Here is a 25,746-nt window from a genome sequence, read left to right as displayed (position 1 = left end):
ACCTAGTTTTTGACCCAGCATGACCTAGTTTCGAGCTTGACCTAAAGATCATCAAGACAAACATTCTGACCAAGTTTCATGTAGACTGGGTCACAAATGTGGCCTCTACAGTGTTCACAAGCTTTTCCTTTGATCTGGCCTACAGACCTAGTTTTTAAACCACATGACCCAGTTTCAAGCTTGACCTAAAGATCATCGCGACAAACATTCTGACCAAGTTTCATACGGATTGGGTCACAAATGTGGCCTATAGAGTGTTCACAAGCTTTTCCTTTGATCTGGCCTACAGACCTAGTTTTTAAACCCACATGACCCAGTTTCGAGCTTGACCTAAAGATCATCAAGACAAACATTCTGACCAAGTTTCATATGGATTGGGTCACAAATGTGGCCTATAGAGTGTTCACAAGCTTTTCCTTTGATCTGGCCTACAGACCTAGTTTTTGACCCCACATGTCCTAGTTTCAAATTTCACCTAGAAATCATCAGGACAAACATTCTGACCAAATTTCATAAAGACTGAGTCAAAATACTGGCTTCTAGAGTGTTCACAAGCTTTTCCTTTGATCTGGCCTACTGACCTACTTTTTGATCCCACATGTCCCAGTTTTGAACATGATCTAGAAATCATCAAGACAAACATTCTGACCAAGTTTCATACAGATTAGGTCACAAATGTGGCCTCTAGTGTGTTCACAAGCTTTTCCTTTGATCTGGCCTACTGACCTAGTTTTTGACCCCACATGACCCAGTTTCAAACTTGACCTAGATATTATCAAGACAAACATTTTGACCAAGTTTCGTAAAAATTGGGTCACAAATGTGGCCTTTAGAGTGTTCTCAAGCTCTTCCTTTGATCTGATCTACTGACCTAGTTTTTAACCCAACATGACCCAGTTTCAAACCTGACCTCGAAATCATCAAAACAAACATTCTGACCAAGTTTCGTAAAGATTGGATCAAAAATGTGGCCTCTAGAATCTTCACAAGCTTATTCTTTAATCTGGCCTACTGACCTAGTTTTTGACCCAACATGACCTAGTTTCGAGCTTGACCTAAAGATCATCAAGACAGACATTTTGACCAAGTTTCATACAGACTGGGTCAAAAATGTGGCCTCTAGAGTGTTCACAAGCTTTTCCTTTGATCTGGCCTACTGACCTAGTTTTTAAACCCACATGACCCAGTTTCGAGTTTGACCTAAAGATCATCAAGACAAACATTCTGATCAAGTTTCATACAGATTGGGTCACAAATGTGGCCTCTAGAGTGTTCACAAGCTTTTCCTTTGATCAGGCCTACTGACCTACTTTTTGACCCCACATGTCCTAGTTTCAAATTTCACCTAGAAATCATCAGGACAAACATTCTGACCAAATTTCATAAAGACTGAGTCAAAATACTGGCTTCTAGAGTGTTCACAAGCTTTTCCTTTGATCTGGTCTACTGACCTACTTTTTGATCCCACATGTCCCAGTTTCGAACTTGATCTAGAAATCATCAAGACAAACATTCTGACCAAGTTTCATACAGATTAGGTCACAAATGTGGCCTCTAGTGTGTTCACAAGCATTTCCTTTGATCTGGCCTACAGACCTAGTTTTTGACCCCACATGACCCAGTTTCAAAACTGATCTAGATATTATCAAGAGAAACATTTTGACCAAGTTTCGTAAAGATTGGGACACAAATGTGGCCTTTAGAGTGTTCTCAAGCTCTTCCTTTGATCTGATCTACTGACCTAGTTTTTAACCCAACATGACCCAGTTTCGAACTTGACCTAGAGATCATCAAGACAAACTTTCTGACCAAGTTTCGTAAAGGTTGGGTCACAAATGTGGCCTTTAGAGTGTTCTCAAGCTTTTCCTTTGGTCTGATCTACTGACCTAATTTTTAACCCAACATGACCCGGTTTCGAACCTGACCCAGTGATCATCAAGACAAACATTCTGACCAAGTTTCGTAAAGATTGGGTGACAAATGTGGCCTCTAGAATGTTCACAAGCTTTTTCTTTGATCTGGCCTACTGTCCTAGTTTTTGACCCAACATGACCTAGTTTCGAACTTGACCTAAAGATCATCAAGACAAACATTCTGACCAAGTTTCATAAAGACTGAGTCATAAATGATTCTAGAGTATTCACAAGCTTTTTCTTTGATCTGGCCTACTGACCTAGTTTTTGACCGAACATGACCCAGTTTCGAGCTTGACCTAAAGATCATCAAGACAAACATTCTGACCAAGTTTCATAAAGATTGGGTCACAAATGTGGCCTCTAGAGTGTTCACAAGCTTTTCATCTGATCTGGCCTACTGACCTAGTTTTTGACCAAACATGACCCAGTTTCGAAATTGACCTAGAGATCATCAAGACTAACATTCTGACCATATTTCATAAAGATTAGGCCACAAATGTGTTCACAAGGCAAATGTTGACGCACAATGCATGATGGATGACACACGACAGACGCCAGACAATGACTGGTCACAATAGCTCGTGAACCTTGAGCACTTTGTGCTCTTGAGAGCTAAAAAGTAAATTATGGCCTTTTAAGGGGCCATAACTCTGGAACACATAATGAGATCTGGCCAGTTTTCGAAAGGAACCCAGATATTATGCCAATACAAGTTGTGTGAAAGTTTGATTAAAGTTTATTGTAAATGTGGACTCTATCGTGTTCACAAGCCAAAAATAGCAAATTTTGAACCTTAAGGTGCCATTACTCTGGAACCAATGATGGGATCTGGCTAGTTTTAGAAAAGGAACCGAGACATTATGCCCATAAAAGTTGTGTGCATGTTTGATAAAATCGAATACAAAATGTGGTCTCTATCCTGTTCATAAGGAAATTGTGGGCGGGAGGGTGGACAGACGGACGAAGGGCGATCACAGAAGCTCACCCTGTCACTATGTTACAGGTGAGCTAAAAAGAGTTGCCATTTATCCTTGACATGTCTGACATTTCTGTTTTGTGTGTTGGGCGGTTTTATTCTAAGCTATCAAGATAATCATAAATGAAAATTAGCCAAGCTGGACTACGCTTTCAAGATAAATGATAAAGCTATAATAAACATTCAAAACAACTTGTGATAACTACACAACACAGAGATAAACCTGTCACTTCACAAATTAAATATCCCTCTGATAAAATATACAGACAAGTTTACATTATTTCATCAAAATACAAAGGTAACAGCTGGCTGACAACTATACAATCAATCCATGAGATGTATTTTGCTGTAGATTTTGGTTTACCACTTACTCTGCTACATTTCTGTAATGCACTTGTCTATCTTTGTTAAAAGAGATGCTTACCAAAAAGGTACTGACTGAATGGCTGACAGTGCAGATTTTGATCAGACTGCATGGATGTGCAGGCTAATCATGATCTACATTGGTTGCAAAGGGCAAAATCAATCGTATCCAGCATTATTTTGTGGTTAATGGGGAAGTTGAGACACAATTTCTAGGAAGGTCATCTCAAATTGTACATAATTTAACTAAAGTTGATTGTGGAGAAAGTTCTACAACTTAATTATTAACTACTCTCGACACCTCATTCCTGATAGAATTCATCACCATGAGGGTATGAGAGAAGAGGCCAGTTTCCATTTTAATGCTGAGCGTCAAGAAAGGGAGCTGCTGGTAACATTTTTCACGTCTTTGGTATGACGCGGCCAGGGATCGAACCCACAACCTCCCACACTAATGAAGCGGTCACTCTACCACTAGGCTATTGAGGCTGTTAAAAAGCAATTTCACCCAAACTATAATTTTGACTTGTTTTCACACCTTCTGCTTCAGCTTTTATAAATATGTAACATGTTGCAAGCAAAGTGAGCCTATTTTCTTTTCTCTGAAACAACTCATTTCTCATCTCGCTTTCAAAGATGCCATGAATAAATACCATTGCCGCCATCATCTGTAAAACATCCGTCCCTCGAATTCCACACTTTAGCTTTTGGTTTAGATGCCATCTCAGCAACTCTGTCATCCTATGCTCACCTGTAAAAATCAAACAATTGTAAATTTTCATAAAATTAATATAAAAATGATGTATGTCCACTGGTAGCCCCCCACTTTCTGTCACTATCGTCAATATGTTCGTTGATGATAATGTAAGACTAAGAATTCTTTTATATTACCATGGGTTTCAGGATATACCGTAGTCATCAATGGGATGGGGGTGGGGGGTATATGTACTGCAAAACATCACCCAGAAACACAAGTTAAAAGAAATGGAAAGAGTAGAAACAAGAGGGCCATCATAAGTGACCCTTAGTCACTCACCTGACCTTGACTATTTAATTTTAAATAAACACATTTAATCATGAATCGTAATATCAATCTGTGTTTAGCATACAGTAACATAAAATAGGTTAAGATTTAGTGTCCTTTCATATTTGAACAAATTTAAGTGAGGACCTTTAGATAGAATGATTCTAAATACCAAGTTTGATGGAGATCCATCAAGCAGTTCATGAGAAAATTTCATTTAAAGACTTTTCTATACTTTAAGCTAAAATGGTCCCTTAAAAGGTGCCAAGTACCCCGGTTTGAAAAAAAAATGTGGCATCTAAGGTGAACATGAAAAACAATACATTTAATTCTTAGATTTAAACAAGAGCTGTCACAGGAGACAGCACGCTCGACTATTTCCATGCTGGATAGTGTAACTTGGCACATTTGAGGAAACTGGAGCTGTCACTGGAGTGTTTAATGAGTCCAATTGTGGATGAAGATATTGCACAATAGTCTGTTTCAAAATATTAAGTAATAAGAGAGGTAAATATAAAGTGTATCAAAACACTACTTAACCATAACTCTAAGCAAAAAGGGGGCATAATTCATAAAATATTGGTGCAGGAGTTATGCACCTTGTGTCATATGACGAGGATGATGATGTGGAACAACTACTTCATGTTTGAATCAAATGCATGTCGTAATAACTGAGATATAATGAAAATGCATCAAAATTAACCTTAAATTCTAAGTAAACTGGGGCATAATTCGTAAAACATTGTTGCCAGAGTTATGAACCTTGTGTCATATGATGTGAGTGACGAAGATGAATAACTACTTGAAGTATGAATCAAATCCAGGTTTATATTTGTATGTGTATTATCCTGATGAAGGCGTTAGCCGAAACGTTGATGAGATAAAAAAAAAACTATACATAATACGTGTTGTTGTTGAAATACCTATCGCATCAAATCCATTCAGTAATAACAGAATTAAGAGTAAAAGCGCATCAATACTTTAACCTGAAATTCTAAGTAAATTGGGGGAATAATTCATGAAAAATTTGTGCCAGAGGTATGAACCTTGTGTCATATGATGTAGGTGATGATGTTGAACAACTATTTTAAGTTCGAATCAAATTCATTCAGTAATAACAGAGATACAGTGAAAGTGCATCAAAACTTTAACCTGAAATTCTAAGTAAAAGGGGGGAATAATTCATGAAAAATTTGTGCCAGAGTTATGCACTTTGCGTCACATGATGTGGGTGATGATGTTGAACAATTATTCAGTAATAACAGAGATGGAGTGAAAGTGCATCAAAACTTTAACCTGAAAAATCTAAGTGAAAAGGGGAGATAAATCATGAAATATTGGTGCAAGAGTAATGGCCCTTATGTCAGATGATGTGTGTGATGATGAGGAATAACTATTTTACGTTTGAATCAAATCCATCAAGTAATTACAGAGATATGATGAAACAAGAGCCGTCACTAATGGTGACAAATGCCCCCGCAGCGCCTTGGCTTTTGAAAGTCAATAGGGGTTAGGTATTTAGCATGTAAAGTTTGAAAGTACTGGGTGCAGTGGTTCGCAAGTAAAGTGCCTTTATGCAAAAAGTTAACATTGGCCCCTGTGACCTTGACCTTTGACCTGGTGACCCCAAAGTCAGTAGGGGTCATGTACTCAAAAAGTACTATCAGTATGTAAAGTTTGAAGGTCTTGGGTGCCGTGGTTCGTCAGTTAAGTGCCTTCATGCAAAAAATTAACATTGGCCCATGACCTTGACCTTTGACCTGGTGACCCCAAAATCAGTAGGAGTCGTGTACACAATAAGTTCTATCAACATGTGAAGTTTGAAGGTCCTGGGTGCAGTGGTTCGCGAGTAAAGTGCCTTCATGAAACAAGAGGGTCATGATGACCCTGGATCGCTCACCAGAGTAATATGAGCTACATGTTTCAAATGTCAAAATGATGATTTTTAGAATTTTTTTGGAAGATTTTCTGATGTACAATCAAGTAACCCCTGGGGCGGGGCCAAGTTTACCCCGGGGGTCATGAATGGAACAAAGTTTGTAGACGTCTATTAGGCAATGTAACATATCAAATATCTAAGATCTAGGCCTTCTGGTTAATTTTTAGCAAATTTATGAAGATTTCCCTATATACAATCAAGCAACCCCTGGGGCTGGGTAAATTTGACCCTGGGGGGTCCAGATTTGATTTTTTTTGTAGAAGTCTACTAGGCAATGCTACACGTCAAATATCTAAGATCTAGGCCTTCTGGTTTATTTTTAGAAAATTTTTGAAGATTTTCCTATGTAAAATCAAGTGACCCCATGGGGCGGGGTCAATTTGACCCCGGGGGTCATGATTTGAACACTTTTTGTAGAAGTCCATTAGGCAATGCTACACATGAAATATCTAAGCTGTAGGCCTTCTGGTTTATTTTTAGAAAATTTTTGAAGATTTTCCTATGTAAAATCAAGTGACCCCTGGGCCGGGGTCAATTTTGACCCCGGGGGTCATGATTTGAACAAATTTTGTAGAGGTCCATTAGGCAATGCTACATGTCAAATATCTAAGCTGTAGGCCTTCTGGTTTATTTTTAGAAAAATTTGAAGATTTTTCTATGTACAATCAAGTAACCCCATTTGATCCCGGAGGTCATGATTTGAACAAATTTTGTAGAAGTCTACTACGCAATGCTACACGTTAAATATCTAAGATCTAGGTCTTCTGGTTTATTTTCAGAAAATTTTTGAAGATTTTCCTATGTAAAATCAAGTGACCTCTGGGGCGGGGTCAATTTTGATCCTGGGGGTCATGATTTGAACAAATTTTGTAGAGGTCCACTAGGCAATGCTACATGTGAAATATCTAAGCTCTAGGCCTTCTGTTTATTTTTAGAAAATTTTTGAAGATTTTCCGATGTAAAATCAAGTGACCCCATGGGGCGGGGTCAATTTTGACACCGGGGTCATGATTTGAACAACTTTAGTAGAGGTCCTCTAGGCAATGATACATGTCAAATATCTAAGCTCTAGGGCTTCTGGTTTTTGAGAAGTAGATTTTTTAAGATTTTCCTATGTAAAATCAAGTGACCCCTAGGGCGGGGTCAATTTTGACCCTGGGGTCATGATTTGAAAAAACTTGGTAGAGGTCCACTAGGCAATGCTTCACATCAAATATCTAAGCTCTAGCACTTCTGGTTTTTGAGAAGATTTTTAAAGTTTTTCCTTTCTGTTGCCATGGCAACCAGAGTTCTGCACGGAATTCAATTCTTTGAACAACTTTTAAAGAAGACCATCCAAGGAACATCCCTGTGAAGTTTCATCAAAACTGGCCTGTTGGTTTAGGAGGAGATGTTGTTTAAAGGAAAGTGTGGACGGACGGATGATCGGACGGACGACCCACGGACAGACGGACGCCGGACGGTGAGCGATCACAATAGCTCACCCTGAGCACTTTGTGCTCTGGTGAGCTAAAAAGTTAACATTGGCCCCTGTAACCTTGACCTGGTGACCCCAAAGTCAGTAGGGGTCGTGTACTCAATAAGTACTATCAGCACGTAAAGTTTGGAGGTCCTGGAAGCAGTGGTTTGCAAGTAAAGTGCCTTCATGTAAAAAGTTAACATTGGCCCCTGTGACCTTGACCTTTGACCTGGTGACCCCAAAGTCAGTAGGGGTCGTGTACTCAATAAGTACTATCAGCAAGTAAAGTTTGGAGGTCCTGGAAGCAGTGGTTTGCAAGTAAAGTGCCTTCATGTAAAAAGTTAACATTGGCCCCTGTGACCTTGACCTTTGACCTGGTGACCCCAAAGTTAGTCAGGGTCATGGACTGAATAAGCACTATCAGCACGTGAAGTTTGAAGGTCCTGGGTGCAGTGGTTCGCAAGTAAAATGCCTTCATGCAAAAAGTTAACATTGGCCCCTGTGACCTTGACCTTTGACCTGGTGACCCCCAAGGTCAGTAGGGGTCCTGTACTCAATAAGTACTATCATCATGTGAAGTTATAAGGTCCTGGGTGCAGTGGTTCAAAAGTAAAGTGCCTTCATGCAAAAGTTAACGTTGTGATGAACGAACAAACTAACGAACAAACGCTAATATGCCTCCTTTGGGGGGCATGAGCCTTCATGCAAAAAGTAAACATTGTGACAAATGAACTAACAGACGGACAGTTGTAAACTATATGCCTCCCTTCGAGGGCATAAAAAGGGGAAGTGTTAAAAAACTATAACCAAGATGGGGACATGGAAAGATGCCGGGTCAAGTAGGATAGCTCTCCTAATACTTTGTATAGTTGAACTAAAAATACATTCTCATATTTGGTCTTTACCATGCATACACTAATATGAGATTGATACAGCTTGAATGAAATGTCAAATATTCACATTCGCCCTATTCTTTTCCATTGAAAATTATGACGTTCATTTCGTATAAACAGCAAAAGGAAAGGCGCGAAAGTTACGTCATTATAATCACTCATTGCTGCTTAGTGATAACCACTGCTGTTTTGACGACGTCCGCGTATAATCAGGGAGAGAGTTTCTTAGATGATGTCGCATTAGTTCCGTTTGGTGAACAGAATGGCCGGGAAGCTGATTTTAATGTTAAATGCCACAAAATATGTGCAATTTAAAATATCATCTTACAAATGTACAGGAAATATAATGTAGATTAATTAAGTAACAACAAGAGGGCCAAATTTAATTTATAAGTAACAACAAGAGGGCCATGATGGCCCTATATCGCTCACCTGAGTACCATTGCTCTTAATGATAAGATCAAGTTTTGACATAGATCACACAGGCATACACTTTAAACATCATCAGGATAAATGTTTTCTTGTAACAGCCCCTTTTGACCAGTATGGCTGACATACTTGTTTGAGTGTCTTAGGCTCAAATGCTGCATTTTTGTACTAGAATGACTATTCCTTACCCTGGAAGACTTAAACAAGCAAATTCGATGAATTGGAATCCCCCGCCGAAAGGGTCAGAGGTGAGGAACGGCAAAAAAATATATCCAGCAAAAAGTTAAGAATGTTACCAAGAAGCAAATAATCTCATTAGTCAAAATCAAATTAAAAGAAAATGAATGGTTTGTTTGGGTGGGGGGGAGGGGTGAGGATACAACAGTTTACATGTTGATTATAAATATTGATAGAAAACGAAAACTGAAAAAAAAAAAAATTGGGAGGGGGGGGGGGGGGGGGGGGGGATGGGGAGTGGGTGTAAGGTGGCGACCAGGTGTAGGTACACAACATCACATGTTTATAATAAATGTTCATGAAAAGAAAAGAAATTCTTCCCATTGGTTGGTTGGTTTGTTATGTACAGATCTGTGGATTTTTAAACAATTAAAGGGCAATAACTATATGGAAAATTGACCAATCGAAAAAAAACTTAAAGGGCATCATCGCAGTATCTTGGTTCATGTCTATTTCAAGTTTGATGAAATTCTACCTGCTAGTTACTGAGAAATGGCTGCAGACGGACATTTTTCATTAAATCAAGGGCAATAACTCTGAGGGAAATTGACCTATCAAAAAAAAAAAAAAAAACTTGACGGGCATCAGCGCAGTATCTTGGTTCATGTCTATTTCAAGTTTGATGAAATTCTACCTGCTAGTTACTGAGAAATGGCTGCAGACGGATATTTTTCATTAAATCAAGGGCAATAACTCTGAGGGAAATTGACCTATCAAAAAAAAACTTGACGGGCATCATCGAAGTATGTTGGTTCATGTTTATTTCAAGTTTCATGAAATTCTACCAAGTAGTTACCGAGAAATGGCTGCGGACGGACGGACAGACAGACTGACGGACGGACAATGCCATTTCAATACCCCCCTCCCGATTTCATCGGCGGGGGATAATAACATTTAAAACCAATCTCATTAGATGCTGCTGAGGTATATTCATTTACATAAAATAAAGGGAGGTAATTTGTAATAAATTCAGTCAAAAGTTATCTACCCTGACTGTCCGAGTCCATCTTATGGCATAAATGACATTAATTCAATACCCCCCTCCCGATTTCATCGGCGGGGGATAATAACATTTAAAACCAATCTCATTAGATGCTGCTGAGGTATATTCATTTACATAAAATAAAGGGAGGTAATTTGTAATAAATTCAGTCAAAAGTTATCTACCCTGATTGTCCGAGTCCATCTTATGGCAAAAATGACCTTTCAAATCAGTATCTTTATTGGTTACTGAGATACATCAATTTTTATTGAAACAAAGGGAGGTAATTTGACATAAAATCAGTCCATAGTTATCAACCCTGACTGTCTCAGTCCAACTAATGACAATAATGAAATTTTAAATGAGTCCTATAAGTACTTACCGATATAAATCCATTTAGATTAAAATCAGGATAAAATAACTCCAGAACCTATGATTGGATCTGACAGATTCATCATGGAATCCAAGATTTATTGTTGCTGAAGATATTTTGCAAGTTTGTATCAAATCAAACCATAAATGAAGTCTCTATAAGGATGCAAAAGCCAAAATAGCAAATTTTGGACATTTAAGGGACCATAACTCTGAAACCCATGATGGGATCTGGCCAGTTTTCGAAAGGAACCAAGATATTATGCCCATACAAGTTGAGTGCAAGTTTTATTAAAATCAAATATGCGGTCTCTAATGTGTTCACAAGGAAATTGTGGACGGACGGACGGACGACAGATGGATGATCACAAAAGCTCACCCTGTCACTATGTATATTTGATCTCATACTGGTGAATATGTGACTCATATTAGGTGTTAAGGAGGTAACCTAAAATGTTACCAGTGAAAATTCAAATACGTAGAACTGCAGAAATTGTTTGTATTTCAGGTAATCTAATGTTTTAACTGCTTCAATCTCAATTTCATTTATCTCTGTCCCTTCAAGTACAATTTTCATCCAGGTTTTAAGAGCATGACCCGCCAAAGATAATTTATATTGAAAGAAGAGGGAAAATACAGATATTTAACACTTTTCAGTGTTTTTTGCTATCCGTACAAGTCTGCATAACAGACAATTTTACTAGTATGCGCATTAGCTTTCTAATATGAGCTTAAAATGTATATGTCGCGGGGCTCGTGTTTCCATGGTAATGCATTTTCTCTCATTTTTCAACACTTATGTATGAAAGCGGTGTTTTCGATGGGTTCAGTGCCATTCTGTTAATGACCAACATGGAATATTTGGGTAACATTATTAGCAAAATACCAAGCACTTTACATGGTACCCTATTTTTTCTTAAAGTTTAAAGTAACCATGGCAACATGTTTAAAATAGCTGATACCTTGCTTTATATCGTAATTTCATAAAGAATATTACATAAAATGATCTTTCATGTTAATATAGCTTTATATCATCTTATTTCTAACGTAAGTTATATTTTCGAGTTATTTGCATTTATTAAAACCCATTTCACAGCTTAAAATACCTACAGCAGTACCCCTCGTCTTGAAATTTTTATGGAAAAATCGTTCTGCATGCTGCTATTATTCTCATGAATATTGTTGAAATGCAAATAAAAAGCAAAAGCTGTGTTCCTTAGATAGACCAGTGTCAATGCTTTTGAATGTAACATTTAGATATATAGGTCACGGGCTTCGTTTCCATGGTAACATCAATTTAATTCAAAAAACCACAATTTTCTACAGTAGCAAATTATCAACAGAAACTAAAACAAGAGGGCCATGATGGCCCTATATATCACTCACCAGAGTTGATCCGGCCTACTGACCTAGTTTTTGACCCAACATGACCTAGAGTTGACCTTGACCTAAATATCATCAAGACAAACATTCTGAATAAATTTCATAAAGATTTGGTTATAACTGTGCCCTCTAGAGTGTTCACAAGATTTCCCTTGATTTGCCTGGGTGACCTAGTTTTTGACCCAATATGACCCAGACTGAACCTGACCTACAGATTATCAAAACAAACATTCTGACTAATTCTTATGAGTTTCAAACTTAAGTTGTGGTTTCTAGAGTGTTGAAAACATTTTCCTCTGATCTGGCCTAGTGACCTAGTTTCTGACCCCACATAACCCAGATTCAAGCTTGACCTACAAATGATTAAGACAACCATTCTGACCCAGTTTCATAAAGATAAACTTATAACTGTGGCCTCTAAAGTGTCCACAAGCTTTTCCTTTGATTTGACCAGGTGACCTAGTTTTTGATCCCACATGACCTAGATTTAAGCTTGACCTAGAAATCATCAAGCCAAACTTTCTGACTAAGTTTCATAAATATTGGGACACAACTGTGGCCTCTAAAGTGCTCACAAGCTTTTCCTTTGATTTGAACAGGTGACCTAGTTTTTGATCCAACATGACCCAGCTTCAAACTTAACCTAGAGATAATCAGGACTAACATTCTGACCAAGTTTCATAAAGATTGAGTCAAAAATGTGGTCTTTCAAGTGTTCACAAGCTTATCCTTTGATCTGACCTACGGACCTAGGTTTTTACCCAACATGACATAGGTTCATAATTGTTTAGAGATCATCAAAACTAACATTCTGATTAAGTTTCATAAAGATTGGGTCAAAAATGTAGTCTCTAGAGTGTTCACAAGCTTTTCCTTTGATCTTACCTACTGACCTAGTTTTTGACCCAAGATGACCCAGTTTCGAACTTGACCTAGAGATCATTAAGACTAACATTCTGACCAACTGACCTAGTTTTTGATCTCACATGACCCGGTTTCGATCTTGTCCTAGAAATTATCAAGACTAACATTCTGACCAAGTTTCATATAGATTGGGTCAAAAATGTGGTCTCTAGAGTGTTCGCAAGCTTTTCCTTTGATCTGACCTAATGACCTAGTTTTTGACCTCACAAGACCCAGTTTCGAAGCTGATCTAGAGATCATCAAGACTAACATTCTGACCAAGTTCCATAAAGATTGGGTCAAACATGTGGTCACTAGAGTGTTCACAAGCGTTTCCTTTAATCTGACCTACTGACATAGTTTTTGACTTCACATGACCCAGTTTCAAACATGACCTAGAGGTCATCAAGACTAACATTCTGACCATGTTTCATAAAGATTGGGTCAAAAATGTGGTGTTTAGAGTGTTCACAAGGCAAATGTAGACGGACGCCATATGATGCACGAAGGATGCCGGACAATGACCTTTCACAATAGCTCACCTTGAGTGTGCTCTGGTGAGCTAAAAATAGGTATTACAAATCAAACTGCCCAATTTTTGTTTAACAAGAGGGCCATGATGCCATCATGGCCCTATATCACTCAGCTGAGTACCATTGCTCAAAATGATATGATCAAGTTTTGACATAGAGCACATAGACATACACATTAAATATCATCAGGATAAATATTTTCTTGTAACAGTCCCTTTTGACCTAGTCAGGGCCAATTTCCATACCAAATTTGAGGGTCCTAGGCTCAAATGCTGCTTTTTTGTACTAACATGACTATTCCTTACCCTGGAAGACTTAAATAACATTTAAAACCAATCTCATTAGATGATGCTGAGATATATTCATTTATATAAAATAAAGGGAGGCATTTTGTCATAAACTTAGTCAAAAGTTATCTACCCTGATTGTACAAGTTCGTCTGGTGGCATAAATGTATCCATTTTAATTTGAAACTAAGGGAGGTAATTTGGCATAAAATCAGTCCATTATAAGCTATCTACTATGATTGCCTCAGTCCAACTAACGACAATAATGAAATTTCAAATGAGTTCTATAAATATTTAACAAGGTAAATCCATTTTTATTAAAATCAGGGGAGGTAATCATGCATATATATATATATGCATTGATATACCCATGTAGAAGATACAGAGTACAAGCCTATACAACAATATATTAGAAAAGTATTCATATCGATAAATGTTCAATCAAGAGTTATCTAACATGACTATTTCTTACCATGGAATACATAAATAATGTTTCAAACCAATCTCATTAGAAGCTGCTAAGGTGTATTCATTTAGATAAAAAAATAAAGGGAGGTAATTTGTCATAAATTCAGTCAATATGTATCTTCACTGATTGTCCAAGTCCATCTGTTGACATAAATGAAATTTCAGATCAGCATCTTCATTAGTTACGGAGATATACCCATTTTAATTTGAAATAAGGGATGTAATTTGACATAAAATCAGTCCATAGTTATCTATTCTTAGTACTTACTGATATAAATCCATTTAGATTAAAATCAGGATAAAATAACTCCAGAACCTATGATTGGATCTGATAGATTCGTCATGCAATCAGAGATTTATTGTTGTTGAAGATATTTTGCAAGTTTGTATCAAATCAAACCATAAATGAAGTCTCTATATGGCTGCAAAAGCCAAACTGGCAAATTTTGGACCTTTAAGGGGCCATAACTCTGAAACCCATGAAAGGATCTGGCCAGTTTTCGAAAGGAACCGAGACATTTAGTTAATTAATACAAGTTATGTGCAAGTTTGATTAAAGAAATTGTGGACAGACAATGGACATAAGACGGATGGACGGCGGACGAAGGGGGTTCACAAAAGATAAAAATGGCCGTAATTAGTTACATTTCATCCAACTAAATTCCCAATAACATCAGTTACCATCATCTATTTTCTTACATTCCGTGTAAGATTTCAATATAACTACATAAAAGAAGCAAAATATTGATCATTATTCAGAGCCAAAGACTCAAAAAATAATTCAGCAAATAACAGCTGTTTAAAAATAATTCAAACAAGAGGACCATGATGGTCCTGAATCGCTCACCTCTTCCAACATGACCCAGTTTTGAGTATGACTCCCTTTTTTCTATTATTTGACATAGTGACCTAGTTTTTGAGCTCATGTGACCCAGTTTTGAACTTGACCTAGATATTATCAAGATAAAAATTCTGACCAATTTTCATGAAGATCCATTGAAAAATATGGTCTCTAGAGAGGTCACAAGGTTTTTCTATTATTTGACCTATTGACCTAGTTTTTTAAGGCTCGTGACCCAGTTTCAAACCTGACCTAGATATCATCAAGGTGAACATTCTGACCAATTTTCATGCAGATCCATTCAAGGGTATGGCCTCTAGAGAGGTCACAAGGTTTTTCTATTTCAAGACCTACTGACCTAGTTTTTGATCGCAGTTGACCCAGTTTCAAACTTGACCTAGATATCATCAAGATAAACATTCAGACCAATTTTCATACAGATCCCATGAAAAATATGGCCTCTAGAGAGGTCACAACATTTTTTCATTATTTGACCTACTGACCTACTTTTTGATGGCACGTGACCCACTTTCGAACTTGACCTAGATATCATCAAGATTAACATTCAGACCAATTTTCATACAGTTCCCATGAAAAATATGGCCTCTAGAGAGGTCACAAGGTTTTTCTATTATTTGACCTACTGACCTAGTTTTTGATGGCACGTGACCCACTTTCAAACTTGACCTAGATATCATCAAGATGAACATTCTGACCAATTTTCATGAAGGTCTCATGAAATATATGGCCTCTAGAGAGGTCACAAGGTTTTTCTATTTTTAGACCTACTGACCTAGTTTTTGATCGCACGTGACCCAGTTTCGAATCTGACCTAGATATCATCAAGATGAACATTCTGACCAACTTTCATACAGATCCCATGAAAAATACGGCCTTTAGAGAGGTCACAAGGTTTTTCTATTATTTGACCTACTGACCTAGTTTTTGAAGGCACATGACCCAGTTTCGAACTTGACCTAGATATCATCAAGGTGAACGTTCTGACCAATTTTCATGAAGATCTTGTGAAATATATGGCCTCTAGAGAGGTCACAAGGTTTTTCTATTTTTAGACCTACTGACCTAGTTTTTGACCGCACGTGACCCAGTTTCAAACTTGACCTAGATATCATCAAGGTGAACATTCTGACCAATTTTCATGAAGATCTTGCGAAATATATGGCCTCTAGAGAGGTCACAAGGTTTTTCTATTTTTAGACCTACTGACCTAGTTTTTGATGGCACATGACCCAGTTTCGAACTTGACCTAGATATCATCAAGATGAACATTCTGACCAACTTTCATAAAGATCCCATGAAAAATGTGACCTCTAGAGTGGTCACAAGCAAAAGTTTACGGACGGACGGACGACGGACACCGCACGATCACAAAAGCTCACCTTGTCACTTTGTGACAGGTGAGCTAATAAAGAAAATGCGCAGAATTACGTACTTTCAAAATAAAAGCTATTAATTTTGCACAGTAACCCAGGGCACTAGACAACTTTTGGGGACAGGTACCCATACCCTCAGGAAGGGGAATTTTTTGACATTTTAAGACGAAAAGAGAAAGTTTAAGCCATGTATATGTAACTACTTTTCACACTTATTAATACCATTTTCAATCATTTCTAACTGATGTGACTATATTGCAACAGTAATCTTCCTTAGAGGCACTATATAATATTAAAAGAAAAGAGTTAATATCAATTTGTGTCAAACAACCAATCATCAGGGGAATTTTCTTCTGAGAAAGGGGAAAAAAACATTTTAAGGCAACAATGTTTTGAAGCATTCCTGCGGCAATAAGTTACATCATTTTTGCTTTATTAAACAATGAAGCAGCAGATCTGAGACAGGTTCGTGATTTTTCTTTAGAAGAATGGATATACAAACACATTTAGTTTGTCGTAAACGTCCTTGTAAATCGTCTCGTCAGCTTCCGATTGGGCTAGTCCAACTAATTGTACGTGAGTCACGATATTGTAATAATTTTTGCATAGGTCAATATTTTTCCTCTACGTACAACATAGGAAGGACCTTTTCTGTGGTGAACCTTCCGTGACAATTCTAGGCGGCGAGACGGCGATTTTTAAATAACATTTTAACCATTTAAAAACCAAAAACATTAGTGAAATTTTAAGATACCTGGAAAGAATATCCATTTTTCCTTCCATTCAATTGATGTTTATGTGAATAAAATGCAAAACACGAGTTTGTCACTGTTTTAAACAACACACCATAAAGTTTACACCAATTTTACATGGCTCCGATACATGTTACATGATCGATAACGACCAACCGCACTGTCAGCGTGTACTGAGTGTAATGGCAGAGGTGTAAATACAGCAAGGTAGCCAAAATAAAACATATAGTGTTTATGCTTTATTAACGTGTTTTACTGTTATGTTTAAACCGTAAAATGATTCAATTTTATTTTGTTTTACGATTTCATCATTTAAGTATATTGCCTGATCGTGTTTTTACCTAAATCTATTTTCACCAAAGAAAAAGTCTTTATTGGTTTTGACGTAAAGAGAGGGATTATGACCTATCACAGTTACTGACCTGTTTCAGTGACCTTCTGAAAATCTGCTGCCATTTCCAAGTGCAATGATTTAGGCAACTAATTATAGTAGGGTTGTTAACAGTAACATTGCAGCTTTCGATACGCCCAAAGAAAATGTTGTGCTTACAATGACAGTTTGGTGGCATTGTTATTTCCATGGTAATCCCAATTATGAGACATTTTTCTTATTACTTTTTTATGCTCTCAAATTCTGATCTAGCTCTTTAGTTATACAGTAAGGAACAGTTTGATTTATTTTCTTTTTTGATGCAAATGTCATCAAGATTGTTTTCTGTCTGATTTGATGCAGATAGAACAGTCCGACAATTACTTTCAGGAAACATACAGCTTTGAAATCCATGATTGGCTTATATATCTTTTAACCAGAAATTATAGCCAATCTGAAAAATGACAACTAACTTTCCAGTTTCGCTTCTGATACTGTTGACATGAGGTGGCCAGCGTTTCCATATTTTATCAAATGAGATAACAGCATTTTGTTGAATAATACAACACAGTATGTTTGAATAACTGTTTTGCTCTGTACTTTATTATGAACAAGGCCTAACATTGTTTTTACCTGGTTTGTTGTTCAGTTTGTGTAAGTTAACATAATTTGACGAAAGGCCAATTACTACCTTGACTAGTTTAGAAATAAGGTAGGGGTCACTGAAACAGGTCCCACAGAAAATCTGTAGATCCAAGGCAGATCAGGGTTGGTTGTGATAAACATGTAGTACCAAATAGTTTTCCTTCTATTTTACATCCTCTGAATTGGGGAAAGGCTACACTATAGTAATCCACTAGTTCTTCTCCAAGAATTTATCTAATTCTGCCAGTGGTATTATTTCGGTATGACTGAATAGCGAAATCTAGTAGATTTCGCGAAATCTAATCAAATTAGCGAAATCTAGACATAAAATTTAAACTAATGAACACTTTTAAAAATCGTTTAAAGCTTTTATTTAAGATATAAATTTACGTGTGTATGCCAATTTTCAAGAAAAAATATTTATATTTAAGGTGTTTTTAAAGCGAAAAACGTATACGGATCAAGATTTCGTCCGATTCTACATGCGCGGAAATCTCAAGTGTCAGGCAAAATCAAGATATAAAATCTAAAGTGATGAATTTTCTTTCTAAATCTTTTTAGGCTTTTATTAAGAATATATTTATAAGTTTGCATGTCAATTTTCAAGAAAAAATATTTATATATTAGGTGGTTTTGAAACGAAAAACGTATACGGGTGATGATTTCGCCAGAGTTTATATGGGCAGAAATTTCAAGTGACAAGTAAAATCAAGACATAAAATTTAAAGTGATGATTTTTAAAAAAAAATCCTGTAAAGCTTTTATTCAGAATATATTTCTACGTGTGCATGTCAATTTTCAAGAAAAAATATTTATATAAAGTTTGGGTTTAAAACAAAAACGTATACGGATGTTGATTTCGCCAGATTTTATATGCGAAGAAATCTCAAATGACAGGCAAAATCAAGACATAAAATCTAAAGTGATGAATACTTTTTAAAATCCTTTTAAGCTTTTATTAAGAATATATTTCTACGTGTGCATGTCAATTTTCAAGAACATTTTTTTATACTAAGTATTAATTAGAAACGAAAAATATATACGGATGTTGATTTTGCCAGATGGTCAGTGACATGCAAAATCAAGTCATAAAATTTAAAGTAGTGAATAATTTTTAAAATCCTATTAAGCTTTTATCAGGAATAAAAATATACATTTGCATGTCAATTTTCAAGAAAAAATATTTATATTTAGGGTGGTGTTGAAGCGAAAAACTTATACGGATGTTGATTTCGCCAGATTTTATATGCGAAGAAATCTCAAGTGACAGGCAAAATCAAGACATAAAATCTAAAGTGATGAATACTTTTTTAAATCCTTTTAAGCATTTATTAAGAATACATTTCTACGTGTGCATGTCAGTTTTCAAGAAAAAATATTAATATTTAGCAAGGTTCTGAAAAGAATATCCTATGCGAGTGTTGATTTCGTCCTATTCTGCGCGAAAGAAAAACTTCCACTCGAAAAATTAAAAGTTTGTATTATTTATTAAAATCGTGTTGAGCCGTTATTGAGAATAAAATTATGTTTGCACGTGTCATATTTATCAATCATCATCTAAATTTTTTAATACCTGAAAGAGATTGTATTCAACAATGATTGGAGAAAGAATGCATATATGAATGACATTAAGAAAATGGGCCATATCCTAAACATTTAACTTCAATTTAATTCTTAGAAAGACGTTTTCATATGGAAAATGTGTTAATGAAAAATAAATTGCAAATCTAAATAATTACTGTTTGTTACATAATAAACTAATAATTGTCGGATGATCTAAATCGGCACAATTTTGACCGAATGATTACCTGCTGCATTTCGCACCTCTTTAAACGTGTGAGAAAACCACCTTTAATTAAATTATCGTTTACCCCCGCTTAACTAATTGGATTAAATTTAATTTGATTAACTAATCAACTGTATGTGCCGACCAGTGTGACGACCGTTGTATCTTCTGTGAGGTAAGATTAGAAATATTTAACTTACAGAAATTAAATTTTTATAGAAAATTATAGTCTCTGTATATCAACGGATTGCAGTTCCGTGAAAATTGTTGGAACGAGCGTAAACACAATCGCATTATTTAGATACATCTGGGATTATTTTCGTCATGTTGAAATCTTAATTTCAAATCCAAGTGATGTTTAAATATTAGTGTACTGATTATACACTCATAGACTTTTAAAATCGGTCACGACTATAACTGCGATATTTTTAATAATATTTAAATTACACGACTGAAATTTCATTCTTTAAAACTTAAAGAGTTGATTTTGCCTCTCAGTTGAGATTTTAGCACATACAAATTCTGGCGAAATCAACATCCGTGTAAGTTTTTAGTTTATTAATCATACTAAATATAAATACTTTTTCCTGAAAATTGACATGCGCACATAGAAATATATTCTTGATAAAAGCTTAGAAGGATTTTCAAAAAATATCCATCACTTTAAATTTTATGACCTGTCACTTGAGATTTCCGCGCATATAGAATCGGGCGAAATCTAGGCCCGTATAATTGTGTTTTTCGCTTCAAAACCACCAGAAATATAAATATTTTTTCCTTGAAAATTGACATGCTAACGTATATTTATATTCCTGATAAAATCTTTGTGTATTGTGTTGTATATTGCCACCGCGTGCATTGCATGTAACACTGTCCCACTGCAACACGGTCCAATTATTATCACACCTTCCTTATTTGATTAAATTACCAGATTATTATGAAAATAAGTAGCAACTTTAAAACCCAATTTAGATTTAATATTGGAATAATGCATCAAGATACACCCGTATACGTTATACAAAACAATACTATTTTTCGACATATAAATGTGGAATTATATAATAAATAATACAAACATATAATTAACGATTTGATTTTGCTTCCGCGCAGAATAGGATGAAAGGACCACTCTTATAGGATTTTCTTTTCAAAACCATGCTAAATATTAATATTTTTTCTTTAAATTTGACTTGGACAGGTAGAAATACATTCCGAATAAAAGCTCAAAAGGAGGTTTAAAATATTCATCACCTAAGAATACATGTCTCGATTCTGTCTGACACTTGAGAGTTTTGCGCATATAGAATCAGGCAAATTCATAGGCTTTCTTTTCAAAGCCACACTAATTATCATTATTTCTTGAAACTTAAAATGGACACGTAGAAATATATTCTTAATAAAAGCTCACAAGGATTTTTTTTAAAAAACTCTCATTCCTTAAAATTTTAAGATTTGATTTTGCCTCTCAGTTGAGATTTCAGCGCATATAAAATCGGGCGAAATCAACATCAGTATATGTTATTAAATTAATCATACTAAATATAAATATTTTTTCCTGAAAATAGACATGCACACGTAGAAATTTATTCTGAATAAAACCTTTAAATGATTTTCAAAAAATATCCATCACTTTCAATTTTATGTCTTGATTTTGCCTGCCACTTGAAATTTCTGCGCATATAAACTCTGGCGAAATCATCACCCGTATACGTTTTTCGTTTCAAAACCACCTAATATATAAATATTTTTTCTTGAAAAATGACATGCAAACTTATAAATATATTCTTAATAAAAGCCTAAAAAGATTTAGAAAGAAAATTCATCACTTTAGATTTTATATCTTGATTTTGCCTGACACTTGAGATTTCCGCGCATGTAGAATCGGGCGAAATCTAGACCCGTATACATTTTTCGCTTCAAAACCACACTAAATATAAATATTTTTTCTTGAAAATTGGCATGCAAACGTAGATTTACACTTTTAACAAAAGCTTAAAAGGATTTTTAAAAATATTCATTAGTTTACATTTTATGTCTAGATTTCGCTAATTAGATTAGATTTCGCGAAATCTAGAAATTCAGTCATACCCGTATTATTTGGGTCACTGCGACACTGAAACTGGTATACATCGAGGATACATAAACCATTACGTTACCATAAACTTCAATTTCGACTATTCGCATGCTGCAAATGAGTGTCCATTTAGGGAGAATGGCTGTATGGCCACTGTGAGGTCTACTTGATCAAAAACGAAGCTGCAAACATGAATTAAAAAAACGATGAAATATCAATACAATTTTACAAGTTGAAACGTCCTTGGAATTCACCATGAAATTTATTAAGGATGTTACATGTGTTGGTTTGCTTTCATTCCAGAAAGCATGGAGTAATAGTATTTTCTCTGGATAAAAAGTACTATATCCTTACAATACAGGTTTTGATAAATTTCTTACAAGAAGAAGTTGATTGGCATTATCTAATTTTGGTTTATCACAATTTCCAACAAGTGTTTCATCAAAAGTATCACACAAAGTTAGTAATGCTGATAATTGTCATTATACATGGACAAATTGTTATATTGTTTATAAATATCATAATCCTAACACATAGAACACAATTAAAATGTAGCAACAACAATATCATAATTGATTGATCAATGTCAGCTTTGATTACTGTTTTACAGCTGGTAATTCAATCAAGAGGTGTGAAAGATTGACTGGTTACCATTTTGATTAAATTTGTTTATTGCAATAATGTCATTACGCGATTCTGGTAATCAGCACCTTTCAATCGAATTGAGAAGTCAGGAACAATGATTTGTTTGTATGTATCCCTTAATTATTATACATTTTAGGGTTTTTTTCTGGAATAAAATATCCCAAAAAGGTTTGAGATTTATTTTATACAAGTACTATTTCCTGTTTCATGTGTAAATAATCCTTCTGTAAGATGGAAGTATTTATCATATTCTACATATATATAAAATTAAATAAAGCAGATGCAGTGGTCCTGTGAGTTATAATTGTCCGTAAGTACTGACCTGGCACTCTTTTTTTTTTTTATTTTTAAAACAATATTTTCTGGCGTTCTCATATTTTATGCAATATTTGTGTCCTGAAAATATCTACATTAGTTAAAATAATAGATACAGTTAACCAATGGCACAGTTAACATAATTATTTAAAAATCTCTTTTTGAGTCTTTTGGCTGAATTTTGTTCTTTAATAAGTGCATCAGTTATCGATATTATACTCTATGATTATAATTATTTTCAAGACACCTCTTTCCATTCACATTCATTAGATGTAGATAATTATAGATATTGAAAAATCCGCAGAGGATTTTGTCCTACACTCAATATACAGATATTAGAAAGAAGAACCTTGGTAATACACAATGGCCCACTATTCAGAAAAATAATAATAATTCAATGTCTTCGAAAAATGCTAAGCTGCTTCTAATAAGAAAATACTGGAGTCAATACCCCTAAAATGTACCAGAACAAAAATTTTCCGGGGAGCCTCCCCGTACCCCCATTATGGGAGGAGGTATCTCCCTCCAGTACCTACCCCACCTTTCGCGGCCCCAATATCAAACACCTTCCGACGCCCGTCCTAAGAATATTTTCACAATGTCTAACTAAAAATATAGATAATAGAATAAAGGATATAAATATAATTATCCAATGAACTGTTAGTTACCAGGTCAAAGAATAATAATTTCTTCATGTAGAATAATAAAAAGCTCACCTTAGGACAAAATTAGTAAAAAAAAAGATATTTTTACATCAGTATAAAGAAAAAATAATATAAATAAAATAAGGTGACAATTCCCCCCCAGTTTGGGGGGGAATCGTCAGGGGGGGAATTGTCAGAGGGGGAATAGTCTTGGGGGGGAACTGTCTGGAATTCTACGTGATGTAATGTGCAGAAAATTTTAAAGCCCCAAGTGTCTCCAGCGTTCCCAATTTTTCGATGTACTGGCAACTTACAAGTCCTGTCATAATGAACTTTTGTTTAAATGTCAACCATACTTACCATGTGCTGACGTTACACAATGTATGCGCCTTTCTGTAACGCAACGTTGGCCTACATATACTTTCTTCCTTAAAATTGTACAGTTGTTGTTTCCTACTTTCGTTTTTTTCCAAAAATATCTTGTGTCCGGCGCTCGGCCCAAAATGAAATTTAAAGCTGGGAACCAGTATTCCTTGAAAACCAATAACTTCGGTGATTTACGTCATTTTCCGGAAAAGTGATTCGTAACAAAGCTTAGGACGTAGGCGATGGGTGCTACGCGTGTGAACATACCCCAATTTTTCGGTAGAGTTTGCAAGTTTTATTCCATCAACATCTGCAATCATTTTTTTCAGCTCGCATATAGGCCTACAGACTCAGTGTATTAATAAATCCTATCAAAGAAGTATAAAATACATTTTTATAACTCTTTGATCCTATTTACGTTGTCAGATGCAAAACAATTAGGCATAATTATGGCCTACTTTATGAAGACCTGGATTTGTTTTAGACCGCGTTTGAGGTTTACTATTTGGTACATATTTATACATTCATGCATCCTTAAAGGTGTTTCAGGTAGCAGGAAAATGCATCTTTTCATGTGCCATATTAAAAATTTACAAATTTGCAAGTGTTTTTACAACTGAGATTTTACCCTAGATAGGCCTACCCAGCATTGAAGATAAGCCCCTCATTAAACCATTAAACAACGTAGTGATAACTCTGGAAAATGTTAGCCTGTGCATCTTGAAATTATCGAACCTACACCCTATGTTGTTACAGGAATGCATAGAATAGATCTAACTATGCGTTTTCACACCCTGGTACCGGCGCTCCCAAGTACAGGTGGCACTCACACATACAGCGCTCGATAAGCGATTTTGGAGGAGCGGTGGTGTAAGTATTTTTTATTGTATCTCCGGTAATTCAAAAAATTTTGTAAAATGAAAGATATATGCGCCCTGGTGAATAATTGATGACTATGCTCTGTGAGTGTCACAACATTTCATCTTGAAATAAACAAACTACGGCGAGTTAAACGTGAACGTTTGACTCAAAAATGTCAAATGTCAAAAAAACACGTAAAATACTCAGTAAATACACCAAATGTATTCATTTTTGATACAGTATCGTATAGTCATATCTTCCTACAATAACCAGTTCCAATTCCAAGACTTAATTTGTTATATTTAAAGAATTACTCGTGTTTAAAGGTGGTAAGGGGTTTCAAAACGGCACTCACATGGCACAGGTGTGTATTTTTTTGGCGCTCACCAAGTACAGCTAAAGAAAGGTCTTCAGAAATGTGGAGAAATCGTCAGCTCTAAGGCAACTACAACGGAAAACAGATGAATCGGACTGGTTGGTTATGTGTGGTAGAGATAACACCACCAAGAACAGTCTGATGTTGGATTAAACAGTAGTTAATGGAACTAGTCATCACGTCTCATGTCTGCTATTAAATCGGAATGACTCACATCAATTCATGAGAAAGCCAAACAAGAACTCATTAATTGATAAATTCCTTGAATTAATAAGATATTAAAATATGAGCGTCTTTTGAACCTAACAGACATTTTAACAAAATTCTTTAGTGGCTGATATATGCCATTCCGTCTTTCCGCTAAATTTGGGCGCCGATTTATAACGTAAATATCGACTTTTCGCTCAGCGCCCCCACTAATTATCATGTTTTCAATCCACGCTCCCGCCCTGTCTTATTCCTAGTATTTTCTCTATGGAGAATCGCAGACCAAAAGTTTAGATTTCATATGTA

At 35.7% G+C, this 25,746-nt stretch overlaps 1 protein-coding gene across 1 annotated transcript in view; it reads right to left on the bottom strand.

Annotated features, from left to right (window-relative positions):
- Positions 1–24,123, bottom strand: part of LOC123527460 (uncharacterized) — a 57,915-nt gene extending 33,792 nt beyond the window's left edge. The window contains exons 1-2 of the mRNA XM_045306923.2: positions 23,991–24,123; positions 3,909–4,006 (exon numbers count right to left, since the gene is read on the bottom strand). Coding sequence (XP_045162858.2) covers positions 3,909–3,978 — 70 coding nt within the window. The 5' untranslated portion in view covers positions 3,979–4,006; positions 23,991–24,123. The remainder of the gene's footprint in view (positions 1–3,908; positions 4,007–23,990) is intronic.
- Positions 24,124–25,746: the final 1,623 nt, after the last annotated feature.

Source organism: Mercenaria mercenaria, chromosome 14 (genome assembly GCF_021730395.1).
Source record: "Mercenaria mercenaria strain notata chromosome 14, MADL_Memer_1, whole genome shotgun sequence".
Classification (NCBI taxonomy): domain Eukaryota; kingdom Metazoa; phylum Mollusca; class Bivalvia; order Venerida; family Veneridae; genus Mercenaria; species Mercenaria mercenaria.
This window is presented reverse-complemented; position numbering and strand designations above follow the sequence as displayed.